Source organism: Leucopleurus acutus (assembly GCF_964270905.1).
Source record: "Leucopleurus acutus genome assembly, chromosome: 1".
Classification (NCBI taxonomy): domain Eukaryota; kingdom Metazoa; phylum Chordata; class Mammalia; order Artiodactyla; family Delphinidae; genus Leucopleurus; species Leucopleurus acutus.
Window position 1 is genome coordinate 5,201,795 of NC_139142.1, and position 27,375 is coordinate 5,229,169.

Sequence of the window (27,375 nt, forward strand, 5' to 3'; positions counted from 1 at the left end):
TCCCCTTCTTCCTGGAGGAAAAAGAATAGAGCCATCCAGCAAGTCAACCCCTTCAAAATAACTTAAACGCAAAGGATGTAAGTATCTCTAAATCAAAAATGTGGTTCAATTGACCTACACGTGTCATGGGAGAGAACATCATGGAATGACAGCAATGACAACAGCTTGACTTCAGATGGAACCGGACTATTTAAAATGGAGTTTCCAGGAAAAATAGGCACTGATTTCTAGAAGGAAATTCACTCCTTACTGAAGCTATTTATTGAGCCAATATGGCTGGTTAACATTCTCACTAGTGTAAAGTAACTCAGCGCAGGACTCGCGGACGACGCTGGTTGAGACCAAACGCACAGTCGGGTCACAACCGGCTCTGCCTGGGCTCCAGTGAGAGCTGCTGTCCCCACTCCCCAGATGTGGAGGACCACCCCAATTTCACCTTGGGGGTCCGGTCCATTTCTTCCCATACTACAACTGTGTAGCATTATACAAGGTACCCTGCGGCTTACCCACTTAAACTACTTTTCAAGTTAATTAGAAAAACTTTTCTTTAAAAAACAAAGGAAGAAAGAAGGGCGCCAGGTTACCTCATCCAGGCTGCCCGCCCCAGCCCCCCGACTGGAGGCATGCCAGGTGGCGGGATGGGTGGGGGCACAGGCGGCTGCCCTCCAGGGGGCACAGCTGGAGGCGGGTAGCTAGCCGGTGGCAGGCCCAGGCCTGGAGGAGGGTGAGGGGGCACTGCGTGGGTGGGCGGCATGCGGGGGGGTGGCGGCGGGAAATTGGGGTTGTAGGTGGGCGGGGGGGGCGGGTAGCCAGGGGCGGGGGGAGGGATGGCGGGTGGCGGGAAGGAGGCTGGCGGCGGTGGCACGGGCGGCGGGGGCGGGTTTGGGGGGTAGACGTGCGGATGATAGGGCAGGTGAGCCGGCGGGCCGTAGGCGGGGGGCAGAGCCCCGTAGGAGGGGCCCTCGGTCTTCATCATGGACTGGAGGCTCTGGTAGCCCTCTCCGGACATGTAGGAGCTGCTGGTAGACATGCCGGTGATGTAGCTGGAGGGCGGCGGGGGCGGGGGCCGGTGCGGCAGTGGTGGAGGCTGGTGCACCGGGGCCGGGTGGGCCGGAGGGGGGATCTGGACTTTGGGGAGGTCACCGGCTTCCACAGGGCCTGGCGGCTCAGCCTCGCCCAAGGCGGCTGCAAGGGGTGGCTTCCGGTCTGCAGAAGGGAGACAGGCCACTGCCAGCTCTGGAACGGCTCCCGGCAGGGCGCCCCTGGGGGCTGCGCGTGTAGGGGGGGATCCACCAACTCCCTCGGGGCAGGGAAGCCCCCCCCGCAACCCCGACAGCTCACGGCCACCCCGGGGGTTCCTGGCCCTGTCACAGCACCGTGGGCCGTCTTCCAGAGGAGCGGCAAGCAGCTGTCACCTTTGTGGCCAGACAGCACGGCCTGCGCCCGTGTCCCGAAGCCAGCGGCTCATGTGCTGTCACGCAGGCCCTGCACCTCGCCTCCAGCCACTCTGGGTGTTCCCTCCCCGCTCCCCAGCGCACCAGGCACGGGCAGTCCCGGGGGCGCACGGAGTCCCTTCCGCCCAGACCCCCAGCCCTCTTTCTAGTACAAACGTGCGCGGGGCCCCTTCTTTCTGCCCGTCTTGCCTCCAGAGGCTGTGAGCCCAGGGCCAGGATGCAGCACCGTCTGCGGGCGGCACTGGCATTTGGCAGGACGCCTGAGAGGTGGTCACACGAGTGACGTGGCGTTAAACACATGCCGGGACGGCCTCTGACACCCCAACGACCCACGTGAGCGGCATTCTGGCCCGTGCCCTGTGTGGCGGGGGCACCGCTCCCCGCCCCGGCTCCCTGGCGGCCAGCAGCTGACTGGAAGAGCTGAAGCCCCCAGAAGCTCAGAAGTCGCTGGAGTATCTCCCACCTTCTGGCACACACACCCTAACTCCTGCCTTCTCTAGTTGGACACTTCACCTTCCAAAGTGTCGCCACAGCTGAAGAATGAAAGTTCTTTACAACCTCTCCTCTATTTTTAATGCCGCTGAGGAAGCGTCCCAGTTCACTGTGTGCCTGTGAAGGCCTTTTCACTCTATTCTCCACATGACTCCATGAACAACTGCTTACTCTCCAAAGGGTACTGAGGAGACGCCCTGCCAACGGGAAGCCGACGCGAGAGCCTGGAGTCTAAGGTCGACAGCGATCTGCCCAGATCTCGACAATGTTCCTAAGTTGCAGGGCTTTGTTTTCCTAAAACTGATTCTAAAGTCATTTATCCTCCACCATTTCTGGATGCGAGAGGTCAGAGAATATTCAGATATACTTAGAATTCACATCCTCAAGCTATCTGGTTGTAAAAAAACCAATTTTTTGAAAAATTCTAGGTCATTAACGTCTCTCTAAATTTCTGAAATTCTTCCATAAATCCTCCCCAGGATTTCCCAAGTGTGCCCTTCAAAAAGGCAGCGAGAAAAGCTGGCCCTCCCAGCTGCCTGCAGGCAACTCTTACCTGGAGGTGGATGGGCTGGAGGCAATGGAGGGTGAGGGGGCTCAATTTTGGGAATTTTAGGTGGTGGTGGTTCTGAAAAGAAAAAGTAGATTAAAAAGCTACTCTTCATATAGAGTAAGTATGTCAGAGAGAGCGAGAGAGGAGAAAAAGAAAAATGCACTGTTAAGGAATTTTCTGGGGGAAAAGGCTGATATGACCAAGGCTTGAAGGGAAGCTGAGGAAGGCACCAGCTAAACCATCCTTTTAAAAGAACAAAACAAATGAAACAAATACATCCCCCCTCCAGCTCCTGCCACCCCACGCCTCTCACCTCCTTCCAAAAGTAAAAACCCTCTCGCTTCTTACAGTCCGCCAGCCCATTTTCCACCTCTGCCCAACTTCCTCCTGACCACTTAAGACGAGCCCTCCAATGACATGAGAGCAGCAGACTGCATCTCAGTTACCAAGGGGTACCCGTCAGGGTCCTCACTCACACACAGAGCACCGAGAAAGGCCCCAAGTGCTCCCAGGAGAAGCCGGCACCTTTTATCTCTTGTCTAGGCACACTTAAGTTTGTTTTCTCTCTCACAAATGTTTACTCCTAGTTATAGCAGCACACCTGAACTGGCGTCGGTAGAGACCTGGAGGCTGGCGAATGGACAGAAAAGCAAGGTAGTTGGGACCGCTTGGGGCAGAGGACAGAGCCCATCCTTTAGGGTTGAGCGGCTGCATGTAACCAGCATCCTCACTGACAATCCTAAGTCGCCAAGACAGGCTACGCCACATCCAGCACCTTCCGTCTGTGACGGCAGAGAGTGCGCGCACACTACCAAAAAAGAATGCCTTCTCTTCGCTTGTATGGTTTGGTTCTTTCTTCCTGAAACTCACTTTATTCTGGCTCGTACGCTGCTCTGCTCTGCTTCTGCTCTGGCACTGCTCAACGTTCTTGGCTTCCTGTGTCCCAGACACACGCTGGGTTCAAGGTCCAGGGACATCCCTCTCTCTATTCTCTTCCTCAGAGACCAAATCCCCCGTCTCTAGGCAGAGGAGCTGCAGATCTATGCCTCTGCCTTCCATCTCTCCTCCCAAACCGTGGAGCAGGCTCCTGGGCCCTGTCCCGAGACCGAGCAGCCCACCCCTCTCACGCAGGCGCCCCCCTCCAGCCCCTCCCACAGACGGCTGAGCTGAGGTCATCTAGGTCAGTGCTGTCCGACAGAAATATAAGGAGAGCCACACAGGCAATTTTACATCTTCTAGTAGCCACGCTGAAAAGTACAAAGAGGTGAAATTAATTTTAATACGGTCTTTGATTCAACCTGGTATTATCAAGAATTTTGTCATCTTAATGTGGAATCAATGTAGAATTTTATTAATGAGATTTTTAATGTTCTTTTCTCTAACTCTTAGAGATCTGTGTGTCTTCTGCACTGAGGGCACGTGGTGTTTTTGGAGTAGGCCACATGTCAAGCGCTCACCAGCCCTCTGCAACCCAGAGCACAGTGGGGTCCTGCTTCCAGGCCCCAAGGCACCCCCGACACCACGTCTCACTCTGGGGCTCGCAGGCTCCTCCCCATTCCCCACCCTCTTGCCATTACTGCTGCCAGGGGAACTCTCTCTACAATGAACTCAGAGCGTGCCATTCTCCTGCTCAAACGCCTCCACTGGCTCCCCTGCCTATGCAGAATCCACCCTCCACCAGGTGGGCGCTACCACCTGCTTCTAGCACATTTTCAGTCCTAGCAAAAGCTACTCCTTTTTAACCCTTCACAGTCCAGTAAGACTCCCCTCTCTGTTATCGCCCAAATTCTCCACCCCACTGTTCACTCTGCTCCTCTGCCTGAAGGCTCCACCCTGTCAGCCCTTGTTGCTCAAGGCAAGTCCCCCTCCAAGGCCACCCGGGCTCCTTTCTGCCTCTTGAAGACACAGCGCCAGCTCAGCTGACCCAACATCCATGCGGCACGGAGTGCAGCCCCCTCTTCTGTGTCTCGCACTTACTGTTTGCCCATCTGGAGCTAAAAAAACTCCCCTGTAATGAACTCATCATCCCCACAAAGATCCTGAGAAAAAGGAGCTTTACTGTAACTTGAAGATCTCACAATAGTTCAATAAATAATTCACTGGGTTCCTACCCTGGAACTAAGTGACAGAGAAACAGAAATGAGTAAACATGGTCTGTGCCAGCACAGGGTTCAGTACTGCAGGCTGACCCGGAGACAAAACACTTCTGGTTTTCTCCTCTGTGATCTTTCAGGTTTTGCTCACACTTTGTTAGTTTCCAATACAGAAACAAGTTAATCAACTCTGGGCTCCACAAATATGGGGGAAAAAACGTGTTTAAAAGAAGCCTGCCCCCGTAAGCAGCAGGGCAGCACGCCTACTGCGGCTCCGATCCTTTCTACCCATCGCTCTGCTGCTTGGTGCTCAGTCTGGGGGTGCCGGGGCCCTTCACTCTGTCGACTGTGGTGGGCTTAACTAACCTCCAAAAATAAATGTTGCTGCAGCAGTTCGCCTACTTTCCTAATTATATTTTGATATACAGTCGGCCCTTCGCATCCGTGGACAGGGAGGGTGGACTACGAAACCCAAGCATCTGCGAGTTCTGGCATCCAAGGCGGGTCCTAGAGCCAATTCCCCGTGGATACCGAGGGATGACTTATGTTACCAAGCACAATTTTATTGCCACTAATTTTTTTTTTTCTGTATTGATACTGTTAAAGTACAATCCAAAAATATACAGTCAGGGAATACACAGAGAAGACAACGCAGCTAGCGTAAAGTTTTTGATGGGCTCTAACGTTAAATTTTAAGGCCAATCTAAATCTGAAAGGAAACAACTTTTGACTAAGAATTTAAAGTCTTGATAAACAACATATAAAACTAAAAATCGAAACACAAGAACATAAAATTACCTGATGCTTTGCTCTCTTCTTTGGGAGAAACAACCTGTTACAAAAGAAAATACACAACTGTTAACCAAGGCCCTAGATGCAGTGAGGAAAAACTGATTATTCAGGCACTGAACAGAATCATAGCCAGAACGTGGACTCAGACAAAAATTAATTTTGGCTTGAACTTGCAGAGCAAACCATGGCACCTAACAGATCATTTCTGCCTCCTTCCTCTTCCCCTTTCAAATCAGACAGCAGGCAGAATTACTAACTTTTCTGACTAGTGAGTTCTGAGCACTAAGTTTCATGCCCTCCATCGAGCTGTCTTAACCGTGGTGAGGGTGCTTGCTGACCGCCCCTATCCCGTGGGGCTTCCTTGGGGTCTGTGTCACAACGTACGGCTTCCTCCACTGGCGCGGCTGCTACCATGGGGAGAAACTTTTACAAGTTTAAAGACATGGGAGACACCTATTCCGGCAGTCAGTGTGCAGATGCGGAAACTACACCCGGGCACGTTTTGGGGCCCTGACACAGGCAGCAGCAGCTGGAGGAGGACAGAGCCGTCCTGGCTCCAAAAGGTACCTCTCCTCTGACCACGCCAGCTGTCAGGCTGCCTGTGGCCATACAGGCAGACGGGGAGGTGGATCGTGTCACTCCCTGCTTTTGGTGTTCCGTGTGCTGCCTCAGAAAGGGGAACACACACAGGTGGGGTGTCGCCACAGGAAGCCGGCCGCACCCAGTGCCAACCTGGCGCACTCACCACGGCGCGCTTCGCCTGCCGGGGGGGACTAGGCTGCGGGGACGGTTTCTTGGGCTGCTGGGCCGGTGGTGGTGGCTGCGGCTGGGCTGGCTGCTGCGAGTCCTTCTGCGGGGGCTGGGGCAGCTCGGAGCCTTGAGCCGACTGTGACTGTGGCACTTGTGGTGCTTGCGGTGTGGGCTGGAGAGGTGGGGGCTGCTGCAGCTGATGGGGCGTGTGATGAGGCATCTGTTGTTTCCCTTGTGAGTAAAGATCCAGGATTTGGTGGCAGATGTCTAAATGATAGGAAACAATTACATTTGCCACAAATTGATATTTTAAATAAAATTCTACCTAGAAAAAAACATACTCCCATTTCCCTTGCAGGTGCGATTCCCCTACAAGGGCCAATATGTGGCTGTCATATTTGTAATTCACCAATCCCTGGTGTGCACAGCACTGGTGTGCATTTTTAGTTCACCAAAACTATGTGTTTGGATAGAATGAACATTACATTAGAGAATTTAATTAAAGAATAGTTTGCATGGACTTGTTTGGGAGAATCCATTCTCGGGACTCATTCTTCCTCACAGGGAAGAATGATCTAATGTGGAACACCCTGCAGAAAGCTCAGCACGCCCCGTACCTTCCAAAACATCCACAGGGACGTCTTGCACAAACTGCTCCCACCATCTCCGGTACATGGGTTTGGAGGTCCATTCCTGTATTTCAAATTTGCACAAACGTCCCGCAAGATACATCACTGCCACTGCTATGATCTCTGGTTCCCACTGTAGTGACAAGGTCGTGCAGAGACTAGTTCAACAAGAAAAAGAGGTGACTTGACTTGGATGAGCAAACGTTTATGATTAACCCAATGCATGGAGATTAGATGCCATATCTAAATGTCAGTTTGCTTATTTTTCCCTATACATGATCAAATAAAGTATTATAAAGAAGCAAGTTTTTAGTCTTCTAAATGTACCGAGATAAGTTACTTTAACTATAGCTACTAATTTGTTCCTTAAAAAATCAGAATTCCAGCACATTCAAAAGTTGCTATGTTGGGCTTCCCTGGTGGCGCAGTGGTTGAGAGTCCGCCTGCCAATGCAGGGGACGCGGGTTTGTGCCCCGGTCCAGGAAGATCCCACATGCCACGGAGTGGCTGGGCCCATGAGCCATGGCCGCTGGGCCTGTGCGTCCAGAGCCTGTGCTCCGCAACGGGAGAGGTCACAACAGTGAGAGGCCCGCGTACCGCAAAAAAAAAAAAAATTGCTATGTCATGAAATACAAATGAAAATGCTTAAGTTCTTCAAACGGCTGGAACCCTAGCACTGAACCATCTCCTTACATGATGGCAACTCGCGGGCATTCTGTTCCCTATCCAGCACCTCCTTAGATCTCTCAGCTCCAAGAACATCAAGGTTCTAAAACCACTACAAGGATGTATAAAGTTGCAAATATATAGTTTGCAATTTTGCAAAATGAAATGGATTTAAGTATATACTTGTCAGAATTCTCTGGTGTATTGTTTAGGACTTATGTTTCAAACCGGTGATAAGATTTCAGCATCCTATACCACCGTGATGTGGCAGGGTATCCCCTCTGCCGGGAAGCAGGTGACCTGGACTTTAACTCCAAGTCTGCCGTTAACTGGCTCCTTAAGCTGGGGCAAGTCAGTTTCCTGACTACAAAATAAGGGGTTTGGATTAGATGACACGTAAAGTCCCTACCTATTTTAAAACACCATAATTAAACCAACATTTGAACCCATGTACCTGTCGTTTACGAATGTCCAAGCCATTTGAACCAACTTTTGAATTTTGTTTTTATCACCTAGAAACGGGGAAGAAAAGGCAAATTAGTAATAGAAAGAAAAAAAAAAAAAAGAAGAATGAATGAGAAGCAACAAGTACTTATTTAAAGCCTACTGTGTGCTTAGCACCACCCCCAATACACAGCAAAGAGCTTCTGCCTGGGAAACAAGGACAAATGAGCAGGCCCAAGCCCCACCTCTGTCCCCTTTCTGCATGACCTACACTGAACCACCATTTATGGGAAACCTGGCTCCAAGCCTGATTTTATTAGGCTATTTAAAAAATCCTTGCTCATTTTCCTGCCTCATATCACTTGGCAACTGGATGACAGAATCTGTTTATACATAAAAGGAAACAGCGTTAACAGCTATAATATTGAATTATCTGGCAAGCTATGGCCTAGGTACTTCACACACTGAACTTTCTGCTGTCCTCTTTTGAGAAGCGTAATCTGAGTATCATCAAATTATTATAAAGATCTGATTTCAGAATGAAAAAGTTCTCTTAACTTTTTTTTCTTACCTTTGAGCTGTTTCGCATACTTGAGTAGGAATTGGTACGGATGTTCCACCTGTAAATCAAACTTTATGGTCTGTAGTAAGATTCTCTCCAGAACCATTACTTCTTCCTAAAAATGAAATAACAAATGTTGAGACAGTAATTTCAATCACACGTCAGAAACAGCATTAAAAAAGTGAGCTTTCCTTTTATTCTCTCTTCAAGTTATATTTTAGCAACTATTTTTCATTCCTTTTCTCCTCTCTCCCACTCAGGCCTTTAACATGCTCACAGACAATGATAAATTCTGAAAAGAACTAAAAGTAGGAAGACAAAACAATCAGTTAATTTTTAAAACCTACTTGAAACAAAGTAAACATTCTTAGAAATGTTATTATTTTCCATACAGATGAGCCCCCTTTACAAAATAGACCTTTACTTTACAGATACTTTAGTTTCCTTCCAGACCTCCATTAAAAAAATGCAATCTTCCAGGCATTTACATTGAAAATTTTAAGCAAGTAAGATTATGACAGTGGCAGCTTCATGCAAACCTGGACAGTGAATTTTGTGTGTGTGTGTCTGTGTGTGAGAGAGAGAGAGCGAGAGAGAGAGAGAGAGAGAGAGAGAGAGAAAGAGAGAGAATGCGGGAACATCATTTTTGTGTTTTAATCATTCATCTACCTGAAACAAGGTATCCCAATGTCATTTACTAAGTAAATTATCATTTTCTCTTCTATTAAGCCACATCCTGAACTGTCTATACACACACACACACGTGCGCATATACACACAATCTTTTCTGTTCACTGCTCTGTTTGTCTACTTCTGTACCAGGATCAGAGATTTAACATTTGGAAGGGACAGTTCAATGATTATTCCTCTTTTAAAAACCTTTCTTGTTTTAGCCATGTTCCCCCCACCACCTGCATTTTAATATCATTTTATTTAGTATCATTCTAGGAAAAATGAAAGCTACTGATGTTCTGATTGGGAACTCACTGAATTTACAGAATAATTTAGGGAAATGGGCATTTTAAACTACACTGAATCTTCCTATCAAAAATTTATTTATGAAAATCTTCTTTTCAGTCCTTCAGTAGTTTTAAAGCCTCCCCGCCCCAACATGGTTTCCACAAATTTATTATAAGGTTTATTCCTGGATATATTATCTTACTGCTGCTACTGTAAATGGAATCTCTTCTTTTATTATGCTTTCTAATGTCCATAAACAACTGCTTGAATTCAACCTCTGTAGAGCCTGACTGTCCGAGCACTTATAATTTTCCTTGATTGTAAAATACAATTAAGATGCTCTGTGTGGCAAGAACAATTACAATCACTTGTTTGAGTCGAAGAAGAAAGGGCCTTGGAGAGACTGACAATCTCATCATTAACAGCTGCATAAACCCGTTAACTCTGGGAAGAGAAGCCACGTAGATAACTGGCTTTCAGGTTAAAGTATGGCACCACACTTCACAGAATGTAGAGATGATTCTACCATGAGTGTTATTCCAAATGGCAGGGCAAGGTGAATGTCTTTCCACCCTTGTTTCCCAAGTGTTCTCTCAGGAAAGCGTCTTAAAATCTTAAGGTTTTCACACAGTATCAAAAAAAATCCCACTATCACTGTCCCCCCACCCCACTTTTGTTACCATCTGTTTTCCAGAAGTTTCAACATATCCCTTAAATTTAGAAACAATCTTTTACCAAGTGTCCAGACTGTAGCCCATATAGTATTACGAGACAGCCCAAGGCCTGGCCTCCCTTTGTGTTTCAAATACTCAATTAATGGAATAATTATAGGTCTGTGTGCCAACATGATTCCTCAGGGAACTTTCCCTCAGCCCCACACTTCCTGTCTGGAGAACCTGTCTAGGTTCCCAGATCGAATGCCCTCACCGCACCTTTCAATAACTTTTATAGCATTTATCACAACTCATAATCAGGTAGCTGGCTATCTGAATATTTGATTAAAATCTGTCCCACCACTCGACTGTAAAATCCATGAGAGCAAAAGCCAGGCCTGCTTTGCCACCTGTTCATGTCTAGTGCCTAATGCAGAGCCTGGAACAAATATTTGTTGAACACACGAGAAATTAATGTAACAGGGAGAAACCACAGAGTTAGGGCAAAGCTAAGTAAGACAAAAAAGTTGCACATGATTCAGGACCGTATTTTTTCTAATTGTTTATATTGCCGCCTCCCCCCAAACTTCCCTCCTCTCCTCTCCGGCGAGGAAAATGTCTTCCACAATGTCCTCACCGCTCCCAGATCCTGGGTTCCTTCCTTTGGCCCCGACACCCAGTCATGCCTGGGGAGACTGCACATGAGAGAGGGGAGGGCAGGCTGCAAAGCCCCTCTGCCCACCTGAGTCAGGCTGGCCTGGCTTAAAAGCCTCATTAGCATGGCTGTTGCCCTCTTCCTGACTTCTGGGCCCTGGAGCTGCAGAACTTCTGCCTCACTGTGCCTGGCCGGGATCTCGGTTTCCTGATGTGTTGGTACAGTGGGTAAAGGCTGAAAGCAGAAGGGGACTCCTCCAAAGGCGCCCTGGACAGAACACGCCAGCTGCTGCCACGTGCCCTTGCCCTGCGGTGCTTCCAGATCTTTGCGACTCCTTCTGCGTAACCACAGCTCATCAGCCACAAGGTCCCTCTGCCCCTGTGACCAAGACCTGACTAAAGCACAACACATTCCTACAACTGTCTCCCTGCTGTGTGAAAATCAAAAACCCACAGGCACTGGAAACATTATCTGATGCTACGTTACTTTTATAAAAGTACATTTTTGACCACTGTTAGTATGAATTCCTCATGGGCTCACATTTTTATAAACAGGTGAATGGATTTATAAAATAAGTTCAAGGGACAGAGTTATCCACACTGACATTACTTACAAATCACGACCACAGTATGTGCAAAAGCATTCTGGGCCTGTTACCTCCTGGAAGGCACACACGTTACAGACACACACACAGATTCTGCTGGGTGGGGGAGGCCGACTACCGTGGGAGGCAGTACCAGCTGACTAGGAAAAACAGGGCTGTGGACGTGCTGAACGGCATCGTCTGGCTTAGTTTTGCTTTAACTGTGATTCTGAGTTTCTCCCCACATCCTTAGTTTGTCATTTATTCAACAAGTACCTGTTGAATGCCTACTCTATCTAGCCACTGCACTAGGTATCAGGCAAAACAGACAGGGTCTTAGCTCTCACAGATCTACAGTTGAGAAGAGGAATGTTCTTTGTGTGATTATCTGGTTAAAATCTATCCAATTGTGAGCTGTGACAAACATTATGAAGGCTAATTCGCAAGTGCTATAAGGGTTACAATGGGGGGACCTTGACAAGAACAGGGGAGGAGGAAAGCTGCCACCGACCCGAAGGTGGTCTCTTTAGAACATAATAAAATCATGTATACAATTATTTTACCATCATTTCCTGACATTAGCAGGGGTTGTGGGGAAGGGACAGGATGGATAGTATATCAACCTGGGTGTCTGCAAATGTTAATACCTTCCACCACTCTTGGGAAGCAAAAGACACACAGCACACGTAGACACACTTGTACATCCAGCATCTGTACATTCTGTCTTCCCAGAAGCCAGCTGGAGATGAACCCAAGAAGCCAAACTGCTTCTGGGCCTAGGAGTGCTAAGGGCCACGAGAGGACTTTGCTCACACATGTTCCATGTGCTACTGCCCCTAACAGGCTCACAACCCAGCATGGCACATTAGCAGATGCTACCTAAGTGTAGGCTACGTTATCTTCCCTCCTTTCTCACAGAAGCAAGGAAGAATACCTTCTGCGTAAGTCCTCTTAGGGACACAGGGGACTGGCAGATACAGGGCCACGGCCGTTGTCAACACAGGGAACTCTATCATAATGCTGTTGTGAGGAATCAAGGCCTGAAGGCAGGAAGTTATGACTCTTACCTTTGGGTCATCTCCAAACTGGCCAAATTGTACATCATTTAATAAACTCCGAGCTGTTTTGATGATATCTTTACATTTTTTTGGTGTTTCTTCTACTTTCCCAGCCAGAAAGAGACAACAAGCTCCTGTCACCTAAAAGGGAGACAAAAGCTCCTGAGACCCTGTTATCAAAGCTCACGCAGAACAGAAAAAGCATTTTGGGCCTTCACAACAAACTGGGCTCCCTCACTCTCCTGCCGGCTTCTTTCTCATTTGCAAACACCTGGACACTCTAAAATCTTGAAGGAAATGTCACATACAAATACTCCACCCGCCCCGCCATTTGGCTTCATAAATTATTTTAAATTTAGTTTTCTGAATAAAATGTCATGTAAACAAAGTAGCCACCAGAAAGGTAAAAAAGTCACAGAAACAAATTTTCTTTTCACATTGCAATCTTAAAGACACTGACTCCCTGACTGGTGCACCCAAATGCATGTCCTCTGGAATTCGCCTCTGCACCACTGCCCACGCTTTCTCTTTCCTCCTCACGCTGCCTGGCTCCTGGTCCAGTTCCTACTCCACTGCGATCTTCTCACTGCTCTACCTTCAGCTTTTCTTTGCCCGCTCGCTGCAGTCTCTCCTACATGCCCCTCCCTCCACAGAATCCTGACCACGTTAGACATCAGTGAGATCCTGTGCCGGGGTACAAAGCGGATCCTGACACGGTCTCCTTCCCCTAGAACGTCACAAATTAATGAGGAAGATGTGTACAAAACTAAGTAAAATCTTAGCAAAAGGAAGACCCCCAGCAGACTAACTTCCTGTTACATCTAATTCTTCTCTTCATGAAACCCTTCCATCACTTCAGTTTACCTACTGAAGCCACAGTTCCCTAGTCTGGCATTCAAGGCCCACTATGGTCTGGTTCAGTCTACCTGGCACCCAGGGTCCCAGCATGCCCTTCCCGCCGAGAGGCGTCCTGGCTGCCGCGCAGGCCTCCGCCAGGCCTTGGCTCACGCTGCTTTCTGTAGGACTGCTGCTCTGTCCCATCTCAGCACGGGTAAGTCCTACTTACAGTCAAGGCTTAACCCAGTGCTGGCACCTCCTCCCCAGCATTTTCCTCGATCCCTCTATGATGTAGTTAATCTCTCCCTTGAATGCTACAGCCTTCCTTCTGTACCTCTCCTATGGCCTCACTCTCTACAGTGTGTTTTGTACCTGTCATACCATCTACCCTGGACTGAAAGCTACTTGAGGCAGACTCTCCCACAGAGCATAAGACAGTCCATGTCTTAAGGAGTAACTGAAGAATAACGGATATGGTATAAAGAACTTATGCAGTCTTGGCCTTTGTTGGCTCTCAACTGTAAGGCCAATTTTATCTTGGGAAAAGTAACAAGGAAGCAAATTTTCACACTAAGTACAATATGATTATGGTTCATATTGGACTAAATAAAAAACTTAAAAATACTTTAATACAGTTAATTGGGAAAAAAACAAATTTTAGGCTGTTTTTGTTTATATATAATATGTACCATACAAAAATAAATACTTTCTGGAAAATAAAATAGAAAGAGAGACTACAATCTGTCCACTAAACTGTGTGGAAATAATAACATGTGATAGAAAATTATAATAAAATTCAAACACTTACATATCTTGGGAATTGCTTGAAGGAATGAAACATATAGAAGCGATGAAAATAAATTATTCCAGTTGCCAGGGTATCATAGTGTCTGTTGTTCTGGTTAAGGGTTTTGGCCAAGAATTTTTACAGGTTACGTCTTAGTTAAATGTGGGAAAAACAGTAAAGACAAACAATAACAACAAGAGCAGTGGGAAAGCAAACACTATCAGTGGCAAAGCAGGCGAATGGGAATCTCCGGGTGTCGGAATTCTGGTACAAGCTGAAGTCTATGCTTTAGTAAGGCAGGGCTTCACTATCCTTTAGAAATACTTCAACTGAGGTCACTGGGTGCTATTTTCCATCCTGGTGGCCACCTGCTCAAAGGCTAATTCTACACATTTAAATGATAAAAAGGAAATAGAAAATCCCTGAAAAGCCAAGCAAATCTGAAGCAACATTTAAATAAGAAAGCTAATTAAGAGCTGCTTTAGTCAGGGATGCTACTTGGTCTTTTGTCTATAGCATTTAATTTAATTTGTGGTGCTGGTGGGGAGTCTGTCTATCACAGGTCCCAGAATCAGGATACAGTCCCAAACGTGTGCCCACATCAAAGATGAACCGAGCCCCTTCTCGGCGGTAGCGGGCCTCAGTGGCCGGATCGAGTCCTTCTAGTTGAGAGGGTGTATGAGCCAAGTCTTTTTTATCCCAGTACCAACATGGTTTTGTGTGGTCCAGGTTTGCTGAGGTTACTGAAGGGCTTGAATTTTCCTTATTCTCCTTCATTTATTGAAGTAGACTTGTTCTTTCCAACAGACTTTCTGAAAATGTTAGAATCCTAAAAGAAAGAGAAGAAGCAGTAATGTTGGAAAGGGATACCTCACGTTAAATAATCTCAATCATTATAAACAGTCTACGATCACAGATTTGTACTTGATAAAAATTTTTCAATAGAAGAAGCACTACTGATTGGTAGTTAGAAGCCCAGGCATACCTCCAAACACAAATTTAATATTTAAGTGACTCACAGTATGATAAATCCCAAATTTCATTGCTTAAAAGGAGGAGCTTTTCTGTCCCATTTCCTTCTGCCTTTTTTCACTAGGCCCACCTCCCTTATGCTGGTCTAGATTCTGTTCTTCAGTAAAACCCAGGTTGGTCCTAACCCCCCCAAAAGATTTATCCTCCAAAATTATCCATTTCTTCCATCCAGCATCCAGTCAAAATTTTCCCTTTTTTAGTTTACTTGATTTCATTTAGGTACTTTCACTTAGAAAAGCCACCAGACTGGATGAATTCATATCTGCACAAGCCACTGAACTGAGCAATGTAGATCGGGTGTGGGTGTGGTGATCTGGGGAGAAAGGATGGAGGGAGGTAGTCCACAAGGGAAAGAAGGAGTTCCTTTAAATTTTTCTTGCTTTCTCATCCTCTTCTCTTTCATTCAGAATGAAGAGATTCTCTAAAAGCTGTATGCTGAGAAAAGAAAACAAAAAATAAGGACTCTCACCTAGAGGCCATTATAATATGGAAATTGTTTGTAAACTGGATCAGAGAATAGACATTTTCATACAGGGCAGCAAAAGGGTTCTAAAAGAGGTAGCTAGAACCAGGTTGGTCTGGTTCAGCAAGAAAATAGCAGTTCGGCAGCCAGGCTCTGGGCCAGGGCCATCAGTTAATCTGGAAGCCTAACTTCTCCTGTGTGCTGCCTCATTTCTGGTGGGAAAGGTGACATGGAGGGCTGACCGCTCTCCTCCTTGCACCTGGGAGCTCTAAAGAGAAACGTTCCCTCCAACAGGAAGAATTAAGTACTACCTGGAGAAAAGTAATCTTCTTGAACTAATTTACACTCTGTGTGACTGAACTGGGCAACGGGTGGGGGCTGGGGGAGACCGGTTAACTAAAGCCTCAGTATGTATGAAGAGTTCCCAATCAGATGCTCAGTAAGAGTATGAAGAGCTGGGAGTTAGATGTCATACTAGATATATTTTCTCACCTATCAGATTGGCAAAAAGTCCAAAAGTTTGACAATATACTCTGTTGGCAAGGCCAGGGAGAAGCAGGTAATCTCTTACGTCGCTGGTGGGAGTACAAAGCGGAACCACTCTCACAGAGATTCGGAATTTGGCAATATCTAACAAAATTACATACACATTTGCTCCTGGATTTAGCAATTCCACTTTTAAGTATTTACTCTGACAATAAGATCACAATTATGAAACAACAAGTGCACAAGATCATTCAAAGTATTGTTTATAACAGCAAAAACTGTAAACAACGTGAAAGTCCATTAGGGCACTGGTTGAATAATATGGTACATTAACACAAATGTGTACCATGTAGCTATTAAAAAAGACTGAGAAAGATCTGTAAGTACTTGTATAAAGAAATTTCCAGGATCAGCAAGGTGCAGGAAAGCATACATAGCTATGTTAGTATCTAAGTAAGAAAAGCGGGGAAATACTAAGTAGAAATATCTATTCTTTTTTTCTTTTTTTTTTGTGGTACGCGGGCCTCTCACTGTTGTGGCCTCTCCCCTTGCGGAGCACAGGCTCCGGATGCGCAAGCTCAGCGGCCATGGCTCACGGGCCCAGCCGCTCCGCGGCATGTGGGATCTTCCCGGACCGGGTCACGAACCCATGTCCCCTACATCGGCAGGCACACTCTCAACCACTGTGCCACCAGGGAAGCCCCACAACTGAGTTTTGATAAATTTAATAATTCCTGGCAAATTTACATCTTGTTAGTTTTGGTCTATAATTTCAGCCTTTAAGAACTCTTGAATCCTGAGTGCCATCTAACGTACTGGCTAACTATCACTACAGGTTTTGAGTGCATTTATTAATTTGAGAAGCATGCCTCATATATTTAAAGTTGGTAATAAAAAAAAAAGTGCTAACCAGAGTAAGGGCAAGGCCAGAGCCCTGCAACTTATCGCTAAAGACCTCTCTTCAGGTTGACATCAACCCATTAATCAGCATTTGGGGTTTGGTAATTTGAACGGACATATATCCATCTAACTAGACCTTACCCAGTATACTTCTCTCTTGTGTCTATTAGGATAGGAAGAGGGATTATGTTCAGCGTCCTAAGGAAATCTAAATAGACTCATGTCTAGCAATCCCCCATCCACCACCAGTCTAGTAAACTTATAACAAAAGAAAACATGATTTGTGTCACCTGGTTTTCTTAAACTGAAGCTCTGTTGGTCTGAGGGTATGAGCCCTTTTTCCCAAGTACTTAGAAGCTCTCTTCTTGTTGTCCCAACAAGACTCTAAAACAGATTACTAATAAGCTCTAGCATCCAAAGCCACCCAATTGCTCTCTGCAAAAACTGACACATTTATCAGACTCCAGTCTTCTATCATTAACTGCACTTTTAAGATTCCTCAAAACCTATGAACAATAATTTCACAATCTTATCTGCATGTATTTTGGTATATCATTTATTTGACCCTGAAAATAGAATTAGATGTAATCCAATTAGATATTCTTTATAATCTCCTCAATTACCTTGAACTTAATCCTTCTTGATTTTGTCTTGACCTAGTTTTAGAGACAACAAAACATTTTTCCTTCTAGATACTTAGCAAACTCTCATTGCTTTCAAATATAATCTCCTGAAACGAACAATTTATTTTGTAAGCCAAAACTATGACCATTGTTTTTCTTTATGACGTTCAATTTTAGAAATGGCATTTAAGAGTTAACGATCTCATTAGCAAGTAAAATGTTTCTTTATTGCTTGTTGGTGTAAACTGCGTTTTCAAAATGGAATGTTTAACATGCTTTATACAAGAATCAACTAATGTTTCTCAACAAAGCATCAAAAGATAATCAAAAGGAGACAAAAGTAAAAAAAAACAAAACTAAAATTAGACACCAACGGTAGTCACTCTGAAGAAACAAAGCAATCCTGGATAACTATTACATTCATAGTCAAGATTATTTAACAAGCAGGCATCTAAGAACACTAAGAATCTTAACCAAATGTCTATCAATACCGCAACTATTACCATCATCCATCCATTCATTCAGCAATGAAGACAGTTTACTATCTGTCAGGCAGTGCTCTAGGTGCTGAGGATATAAAGCTCCTTCGTGGAGCTTTCATTCTAGCAACATCATTCATACAAACCTTAACCAGCGCCAGAATTGTAAGGCAGTGTGCTAGGTATCTTTAACGATACACAAGAGATACACAAGCATTATCAAGTTTACCTGAAAAACATAAAACAGGCCATCTTCAACTAAATGCTGTGAGAAGCCGTTCCTAACGTCAGAAAATTTAGCGAAAGCTCCGTTTGACTGGCAAGCCAAATTTCGGGAGCGCTACCGACCATGCTTTGTGCGGGGAATAGTCTGAGAGCTTTTAGATATCCTCTTGCCTTACGCCTCAACCTTCTAAAGAACAATTCCTCTGGTAACAAACCAAACAACCCAGGAGAGGGTCGGTAAGCGTGATGTGTCGGCAAAAACGAAACTAACCGCGGAAGTGCCTTTTCCTCATTCCTAGTCCCACCCTTGTTACACGGGTCTTCAGGTTCCGAAGTCAGAGTACCCCAGATGTGGAACGATACCCAAAGTCTCAGGCGTTACCAAGGTTGGGACCAACACACTGCGAAATAACCGGAAAGAAGTGGGTAGTCTTCGGTTGTACCGCTGAGTGTGTGCGCGCCTAAGACCCCTGCCCTTTCTCCCCACCTTCCAGAAAGTCCCCGAACCCTAACCGCCCTTCACTTGGAGCGTCGCTACCTGCTCTACGGTCCGCGCCGGCCTCCCTGACCCGCTCCTGCGCCTCAGACCCTCTCCCGGAGCGCGTCTCGCGGCCCCGCCGTCGCCCGCTAACTTCGATCTGCACCCGGGGGGTAGCGGAGGGAGGCGGAAGCCGGAAAGAGAGACTCCGCCAGCGGATGGAGGCAGGTGGCCATACCCTAATCCGACCTCCAGGTACGCGGGACTTGAGTGGCGCTGCCCGCGGTCCGTCGGTCACTCACCCCTCGCCTCAGGCAAGCCCCTTAGCAACGTCTCTCCTTGTTGACTGCGGCCATCTTGGACGTGGAATGTCGGGAAATCTACGTCATCGCGCTGCGTCCGGGACTAGAAATAAGCGACCGGAGGGACGCCTGTCAACCAATGAGAAGAAAGTAGAGCTCTCAAACGTGGAACGAGCCGCCAGTCTTCTCCTGGCCCCTCCCCGCGGGTCAGCGGTCGCTGCGTGAGGGAGGAGGAGCCCACCAGAGGGCCCATCCCGTCGGAGAGAGGGAATTCGGGAGCAACCGAACCTGCTAACGGAACTTGGGCGCGAGAGGCGGGGCTCGGGGTGCCGGTCTTCCAATTAACGCCCGGGCATGGGCTCAGCCCAGCCAATTATGGCCCGGAACCTGGCGGGGGCCGAGCAGGCCGCTCTGGCCCCGGAGCCCGCCGGCCCAATGGCTGGGCAGGAACCCGAGCGGAACGGTCGGGGGGCGGTGGGGCGGTGCCGCGCCCATGCGACTGAACCGCGGGCCAATAGGCGGCGGCGGCGGCGGCTCGGGGGCGGGGCCTGGGGCGGGCGGAACCGGGTTGGGCCGCGGCGGCGGGGCCGTCTCAGGCAGCGGTCCCGCCCCCTCCTGTCCGGCCGCAGCCGCCGCCGCCACCGCCTGGGGCTTGGTTGAGGTGGACTGTGGGTCCCGGCGGAGTGTGGCGCCGCCGCCGCTGCGCGAAGGGGCAAGCGGGCAGGTGAGTGCCGGCGGCGGCCCCTCCGCGCGCGTGGCCCGCGGGGCAGACTCGCGTCGCAACCCCCCCCACCGCCCAGAGTGCTGCGAGGCTGCCCCCAACCCCGGCCGGCGCCCCTCGGCCGTGGTCCGGCCCGCGCCCCGCCGGCCGCTCTGGGCCCAGGGTGCAGGGGTCGGTGTGCGCCCTGGGGCCCGGCGGGCAAGGCTGGGTGCCGGGGGCCCGGCGAGGTCGGAGGGCGCCGCACGGTCTCTGCCCTCCGGCCTTCCTGGGGCGGGGGCGCGCTCACCGCTACCCAGCGTCCCTTCCCGGCGGCCGTAGCTCCGTTCCCCGCTCTGCCCGCCCAGAGGTGGCAGCAGGTGCAGGAAGCGCCCGGCCCCTCGGCACCCACCGGGTGGGGCCGGGGTCGGTCCCTCTCGCTTTCGTCGGCTCGGCTCTGCGTGGGGCTGGCTCGCGCACCCGTTTCCTTCCTCTCTCCCTCCCTCCCTCCTGTCGTCACTCGGCTGCTTAGGCGAGGACGGTGTGGCTCTCATGTTCCTCTCTCCAAACCTCAGGTGCCCTCGGGGGTGCTCGGGGACTAGCCCCTGCTTCTCTCCCTCAATTTCCAGTTATAAAAACAGTCGTTGAAAATAGGTCATGTTTCTTCCCACGCGCCCTGGCCATCTTCCCCACGCTCCGTGCCCTACTAGGGAGAAGAATTCAGTGCTTTGGAGTTTGTCATTCCAGCATCAAACTCTTCCTCCTCGTGGCTCCAGCCTGGCGATGCAACTGTGTATCCTCTATCCCCAGTGTCTGCTCGGGGGTGGGGGGTGGGGTGGGTGGGGGGGGGTGGGCGGGCGGGGGAGGAGCCGATTAGCGTTGGGCGCCACTTGCGGCGGGGGAGGGGGGGGCTTACCCCTGCCGTGTGTTGACTGGTGTAGGATCACTTGGGATCCTAAATGAAGGAGGTGACGTCTTGCATTTCCAAATGAAGGAGGTGATGTTTGGAAAGAAAAAATCCTTTCTAAAGTATGTTGACAGGTGAATTTTGCTTTTAAGAGCCTCCGAAGAGTTAACCCTTTAGTGATGGATCTGCACAGAGCTTGATTGTGGTGTGGTTACAACAGCTGTATGCGTTCGGCAGAACTGGCAGAACTGGACACTGAGAAGTTTGAATTTTGCCGTGTGTAGATGATAACCTCTTCCTCCCCGATTTTTTTCTCCAAAATGACCCTACTGCTATTTCAAAACTGAAGGAACCAGAAATAATTTTGGAAAGGTTTTTCTTACCATTTTAAGTGAATGAATTTAACTTAAGAATATAGCAAAATAAACGCAGCTTTCCTCTGTACCCTTAAAATTTGTCAAGACTTACTTGAACCATGATATATTGTGTCCATACAGAGTCTACTATGTATGCAGTCTCATCTTAGCACATTAGTTGCTGGGGCTGCTGTGATTGATAGTTTGGAAAAGTTCCAGCATTTTAAGGAGTTTTTCTCGGGCCTAGGAAAGTAATTTGAAAAGCCAAGTTCTCAGAGAGCCGCAGAACAGCTTGTTGTTGGGCCCCAAAGGCCTGTGTTTTCCTTCTGCTACCCCTTCCTGTCTGCCCTCTTTTATATATATTCAAAGTTGTAACTTAATGTCTGAAATGAAACTCTAGTCTGAACGAGTAAAATGGTTGCTGCTTCTCATCTCTTCTCCAGTGATCCCTGGGATAGGAATGGTGTTGGACTCGCAGATTAAAACATTTATGTCTACGTGTGCTGTAGAAATGAAAGTTTCTGTTCAGTTCTGTTGATAGGAGTGCAATAAGATTGTCAGGAAGAAAGTAACACTTGCTGAACACTTAGGCCCCGTTTTCAGTGACGATTAAACCTTTGCTTTAGAAGCCACTGGAAACTGAGAGAGCTGTGAAGGTTGTACTGAAATAGTTATCCATTCTAAAGTTCAACCCCTGGAAAACTGTTTTGTTCTGAGAGCTCTGATAACTGGTCACAACCGTTTCCTTAAAACTTGCCGCTCTCATGATCCAGAAGAGAATGGCAAAGGAGATGACAGCTGGAGGAGAGTATCTACAGTACGCTGGAGTCTGCTCGCAGTAAATATTTAGCAGATAATCATTGAATTCAATGGGAACCAGGTACCTACTCGGTGGCGCGTGGAATTTTAGTAAAAATATGAATGAAAACCTTACCTCCTGGCTCAGGGTTTCTCTTTCTTTTTACTAGATGTCAGTTTAGTTTGAAGCTTTCCAAATCTCTCAAAATGTTTGAATTACATAGTCTCCTTTTTTCTTATCACTAATCTGCAGTAGCTTTTAGAAATGTAACTAATAATACTGTATCTTTTTTGGTGTAGTTTGATGAATATCTATCACTGGGAGGTTTTTTTTATCTTTAGAAACTGGTTTGTCTTCTCTGGCTTCTGTGAGGAGTAGGGAGGAAGAGTTTCAAGTGTGTTTTCTCTTCGTGTACCTCAGTCCTGGGAGTGGGACCTAGATTTTGTTCCCGCACAAAGGAAATGGAGTCATTTATTACTATGGCATTAAACATATTTAACAGAATAGTGAAGAGTGAATATATCTTTATTCTTATGGTACTTTGGAAGTTGCTTGTGGCCAGTTAATTTGTTTTCTCAATGAACAAGAATTATATTTGGGCCCATTAATTTATCAGAAAGAGTATTTTGATTTGCTGTGCATCCTTTTTTTCTTGCTACAGTTGAAGAAGTGTTTATCTTGGGTATCAGTTCATTCTGAGTCATATTAAGGGTGTCAGATTAAGGATTCCTTGGCTTTTAAATTTTTCTGGTTTTCACTTTTGTTGCATATACAAGTGTACCTTACTTGACAAAATTGACTTCTGTACGTTGGATTTCCTTATGTCATCTCATTTTCCTACTCATAAAATTGGAGATTGTTAAATAGTTTGATCTGCATATATAATTTACATAATATTCTCAAAGTAAAAATAAATTTCTAACAAAATATTAATACACATTTTATTACAAAGAAGTTGAGACTTGTTTTTTTTTTTCAAGTCATTTTAATAGTCTTATGGGGAAAAAGTTGATTAACAGAATAGAATCCTTTTTGTTGTTAACTTCATTCAGTAACTCAAGCCAGAGATTAGCTGTGTAGACTCCATTTCCATTTGGGAGTTTCTTCTAGGTTTAGAAGTAAACAGATCGTAAAACCAGAGGTACAAACACAGCTATTGACAATTTTCAACTGAAATATATTTGAATGGAAGAAAAATGATTCCAAATGATTATAAAATTCAAATACCAAAGTTAAGACTTTGAACATTTTTTTCTTATTCAAGTCCTTTCCAGGTAGAAGTTAATTAATAATCAAGATAAGTCCAAACACTCTTGACTGGCAATGGAAGACAAGTCCAGCTCTGAAGTTAAGATTTTGAAAGGGAGCTGAGTGATACTGATTACCAAGCCAGAGTAAAATTTTAACCTCTTACATGTGTAGGCTGAATAATGGGGGTACAGAGGGACGGGGGGCAGAGGGACAGGGCAGGAAAAAGTGCTTTCACTATTTTTTAGAAGGACTAAAAAATTGTCTAGAGAATTAGATAAGCAGGTGTCTACATAGAACTCTTAATAAGTATGCAGTATTTTAGCCTTATTACCTATCTACCATCCTGAATTTCACTTTCCACTTTGTTTACGATACACTTCATTAGAACATAACAAGGTCTAAAAATTCTACGACCAAACCTTTAAGGTTTCAATCTCAGAAAATAGGCCTGACTCTTCAGTATCAATAGTTTTCTGTTAAGCACAGTTAAGAGAAAGTAAGGGTTAGTGTTGAAAAATACTCATGAAAGTTGCCTTTATCATAAAATTTGGAAGTTTTGTTCATGTCCCAAATTTAAGCTGAGGCCACTCCTTTGTATTTGGACAAGGCCAGCATAATGACTCTATAGTTTTAAAAGGCCAAAGGGGTAAAAGGTTTACATGGTATGTTTTACAACTGCAAAGGAATACTGTTATTTAGAATTTCAGAGATAATGAACCTTCAGAGCCTCTCTAAGGGGGTTGGTTTTGCACTGAATCCATGAAATACTATTGGGCATCAGTGACGTTTGACATCGAGCTGTGCTAATGAGGCTGTGCTACTAGCTGTCTGTCATGCTGCATAAATTTATTAACCTCACTAAACTTCGGCTTTCTCATCTGTAAAGTGGGCATAATATCTTTCTTTGTCTAGTGTGTAAAATGCTTACCTCAGTTCCTGATATAGGAAGTATGCCTGATGATGCAATTATGATGAAGACGGTCATGTTGGGGGCCTGCCCCAGGGCACACACAGGTTCAACAGCCCAGAAACAAACAACGTGACAGCATGAATAATTTGCATTTAGGTTCCAAAACTCAGTTGTTTAACGTAGCACATGTATCTGGCTGAAGGTCAGTTTATGTAACAAAGGGTGTAGTTGGTTACCACCTTATCCTCAAGACTGTGGGACCACGTCTCACTTATCCCTGCATTTCATATTAGATACTCAAGAAATGTGCACTGAATGCAAGCATGAATTCACTCATTCACTTGGCTGGTAGAAAAGTAAGGCAGTGTTAGCTATACCGATCTTCCTGGAGTTATGATGGGGTTACATCCTGATAGCGTGTTGAAAATACCATTGTCGAAAATGCATTTAACATACCTAATGTACCAAACATCACAGCTTAGCCTAGCCGACCTTAAAAGCGCTCAGAACACTTAATTTGCCTACAGTTGCGCAAAATCATCTAACACAAAGCCTGTTTTGTAATAAAGTGCTGAATATCTCATGTTATTTTTTGAACACTGTACCGAAAGTGAAAAACAGAATGGCTGTCTGTTCAGAAGGGTTGTAAGTGTGTTCGTTGTTTACCCTCATGCTCCGTGTAACCGGTGGGGAGCTGAGGCTTGCCGCCACTGCCCAGCATCACCAGAGGGTATCACACTGCATATCACTAGCCTGGGAAAAGATAAAAATTCAAGGTTTCTACTGAATGTGTATGCGCTTGCACCGTCTGTATTAGAGTTGAAGTATCTGAACGTGAACCACAGTAAGTTGGGGACTCGTCTCCTTGGGTTGAATTTGGCAGTGGAGAGCAAAGCACTTTGATAACCATACCTGCTACATAATATTAGATATCTTTATTTTAAAGATGTTCAGGCTTGAGGGTTAACACAGATAGCCCCAGAGGTCTCTTCCAAACCTGATGTTCCACAATTCTAGAATCTAGAATCCTTATGGGAGGAATGTGGGTGGTTTGAAAGTAATTTCTTGACAGATTATAGCTAGCTGTTCCTTCACCCTTAACATTTTTCTTTTAGAAAGCTATAATAGGAGATGGTTATTCATGATACTGAATGATTCTTTGCTTTATGAAGAGTTTGTTTTGCAACTTCCTTTAAATAGGAGCCTCATTTTAAGTGTATTTACAACTTAATTCAATAGCAGTTTAAAACTAAGACTATTACGTATTGAAAAGTCAATCAAAGATGCTTTAAGTGTCTCTAAAATTATCATGTGTATTAGTGGAAATATAGCAAAAACATTGTAGAGAGCAAGTTTAAATCTCAAGTTTGTGTATATCTGTATCTATCTACGTATCTATCTATATATGTATATATGACAGCCCAGATTGTTCTGTATAAAGATTGAAATTTTAATTACATGCAGCTTATAGGTCTACATTCATCTTGGTATGTATGTAGCTACTGAGTTGAAATTAATTCCATCATCTCGCCTGTCTGCTTGCCCTGACTTCTTGGTACTTTTGAGCTGTGACACATCAGTGTCTCCTTTGATAGAGATTGGAATGATGAGTGCTAGTTAGCCACTTGAACCTGTATAAGTTAGTAAGGCTTGACTCTGTTACTAGATCCTGCTACTGTGCAAAGAGAGGTGTTTCCAGTATTTCAGTTAACATGGTACCAACGCAAGGACCATGTATGCTTCATCAGTTTTTGGAGGAGAGAGAGCTTAGCACAGTTAAATGCTTTTCAATTTGGGAGTGCTTTCATTTTCCTAGGCCATCATCCTGTAGTTTGTGTATTTAATTCAGTATGTAGTAATCTGATCCTAATGGCCTGTGAAGTATTTTAGTGAGATTCTTTTCTTCCTCCAAAAGATTAGGCAGGCTTCACACTCCCTTCAAGTCCGTTTACAGCTGGGAGCCTGAGGTGGGAGGAAGCCCTAGGACCATTCTCTCCCTTAGTCAAACCAGCTGTAAAGTTGGGAAGATGCAGCATACATTGAAAAACAGATGCTGGGTTTGAGCTAAGGTTTTCTGGTTTACCAAATTACCAAATAAGTATAATCAAAAATGTTTATTCTAGTTGTATTTAGTTGAAAGCAACTCAAGAATATCGCAAATATACATTCATTCCGTTTAGAATTTTGGGGGAAAGAAAAAAAACCCCACACAGCTGAATTCCATCTCAGTCTGTTCAGTAGGTGTGAAGTATACTTTGTAAAAATGGGTTAAGTATCCCCCTCACCACGCCCACCACGCCATCAGCCAAGTTCCTTAAATGCACTGTGTTCTTATTTCTCCTCACTTAGGCAGATTATGTGTGAAAGAATCACTTCACTGGTCAGAAGTGGTTGTTGATTACAGATGACACTTGCATATTAGTCAGCAATTTAAATAATAATTGAATATGCCATCTATTTTACTGTTTTCTAAAGTTTGTTATATCTCTTAGGTGGAGAGATTGTTGATGGACTTGCTAAATAGTTTATGGTGTTATAAAGAGCCAGATTTTGAGGATTTTGTAGATTTTTAAAATATCTTGGTGGTGAAGCAATGTAGATATGTGTGGAACTCTTAGCTTGCTGTTTCTTTTTATAGATGCCCCTTCCTTTGAAGGACTGTCACTGTAATTGTTTACTGTAGAATCCTTTTGCCTGTCAATCCTATTGCTTTTCTGCATATTATTTTCTTTTGTCTTAAGTATTGTTTAAGTCCTTTTTTACTGTATATTTGTTTTCCCCAGATAATTCATTAAGAATTTGCAAATTATACCTGCTTTCGATCTAAACTTTGGGGGAAAAAATCTTTCATTTAGCATTGTACCTTCGGCTAAAATTTGGCATTTAACTTTGTGTGTGCATACACATATCTAATTTAGCACATCTTTGTATTTTTCTAATATACATATTTGAAATAAATATTGAAGAGAAATATTTGGTCTTTGTAGGAAATTGATGAATTAAACTAATAGGTACTGTTTTTCCACTGAGAGCACTAAGAATATTCAGGATACCTATTTGGCTCTTTCATTTGTTGAAACTTGGAATCTAGCCCCGGATTCAGCTGAACTCACAATGAAAATTATTCATTGTATGTAACAAGTTTTTGAATCATAAATGAACAGGGTAGGTAGTTATTTTAAATCCATGAAGTTGGGGAAATCTTTGTTAGCTAAACAAGGCAGAAGGGGGTTGAGTTTAGGAAACCACTCAGCCTGGATTCTAACACTTTCTCAGACTGAATCTGAACATCTAGTCCTTCTTCTTTACCTGTACTTTATTCCTTACCCCTCTCTGTTTGGTTACTTTGCCCGCACATTTTAGGAGTTATCCAGGCTGAGTCCAGGGTCCTCATCTCCTCACCCTTGTGGCCCGCAGGGCTGGCTGTCCCTCATCTGGCTGTGGTCATCTTCTGCAGCAGCTGGTGTGGTCCTGGCATGTGGATGTAGGAGACCTTGTTTAG

At 45.7% G+C, this 27,375-nt stretch overlaps 2 protein-coding genes across 2 annotated transcripts in view; one reads left to right on the forward strand and one right to left on the reverse strand.

Moving 5' to 3' along the window:
* Positions 1-580: 580 nt before the first annotated feature.
* CCNK (cyclin K) lies at positions 581-15,383 on the reverse strand (the record flags this gene model as incomplete). The annotated part of the gene is made up of 11 exons (XM_082834859.1): positions 15,278-15,383; positions 14,546-14,794; positions 13,987-14,068; positions 12,351-12,482; positions 8,442-8,547; positions 7,881-7,938; positions 6,749-6,918; positions 6,127-6,398; positions 5,388-5,421; positions 2,500-2,571; positions 581-1,206 (listed from the first exon to the last, which is right to left on the reverse strand). Exons 2-11 carry the CDS (start codon positions 14,740-14,742, stop codon positions 581-583), a joined length of 1,749 nt encoding a protein of 582 aa, XP_082690985.1. The 5' UTR covers positions 14,743-14,794; positions 15,278-15,383.
* Positions 15,384-19,620: 4,237 nt separating this feature from the next.
* The window catches only part of SETD3 (SET domain containing 3, actin N3(tau)-histidine methyltransferase), a 69,644-nt gene continuing 61,889 nt past the window's right edge, over positions 19,621-27,375 (forward strand). Inside the window, exon 1 of the mRNA XM_082849347.1 lies at positions 19,621-19,677. The gene's annotated coding sequence lies outside the window, so the exon portion shown is untranslated. The remainder of the gene's footprint in view (positions 19,678-27,375) is intronic.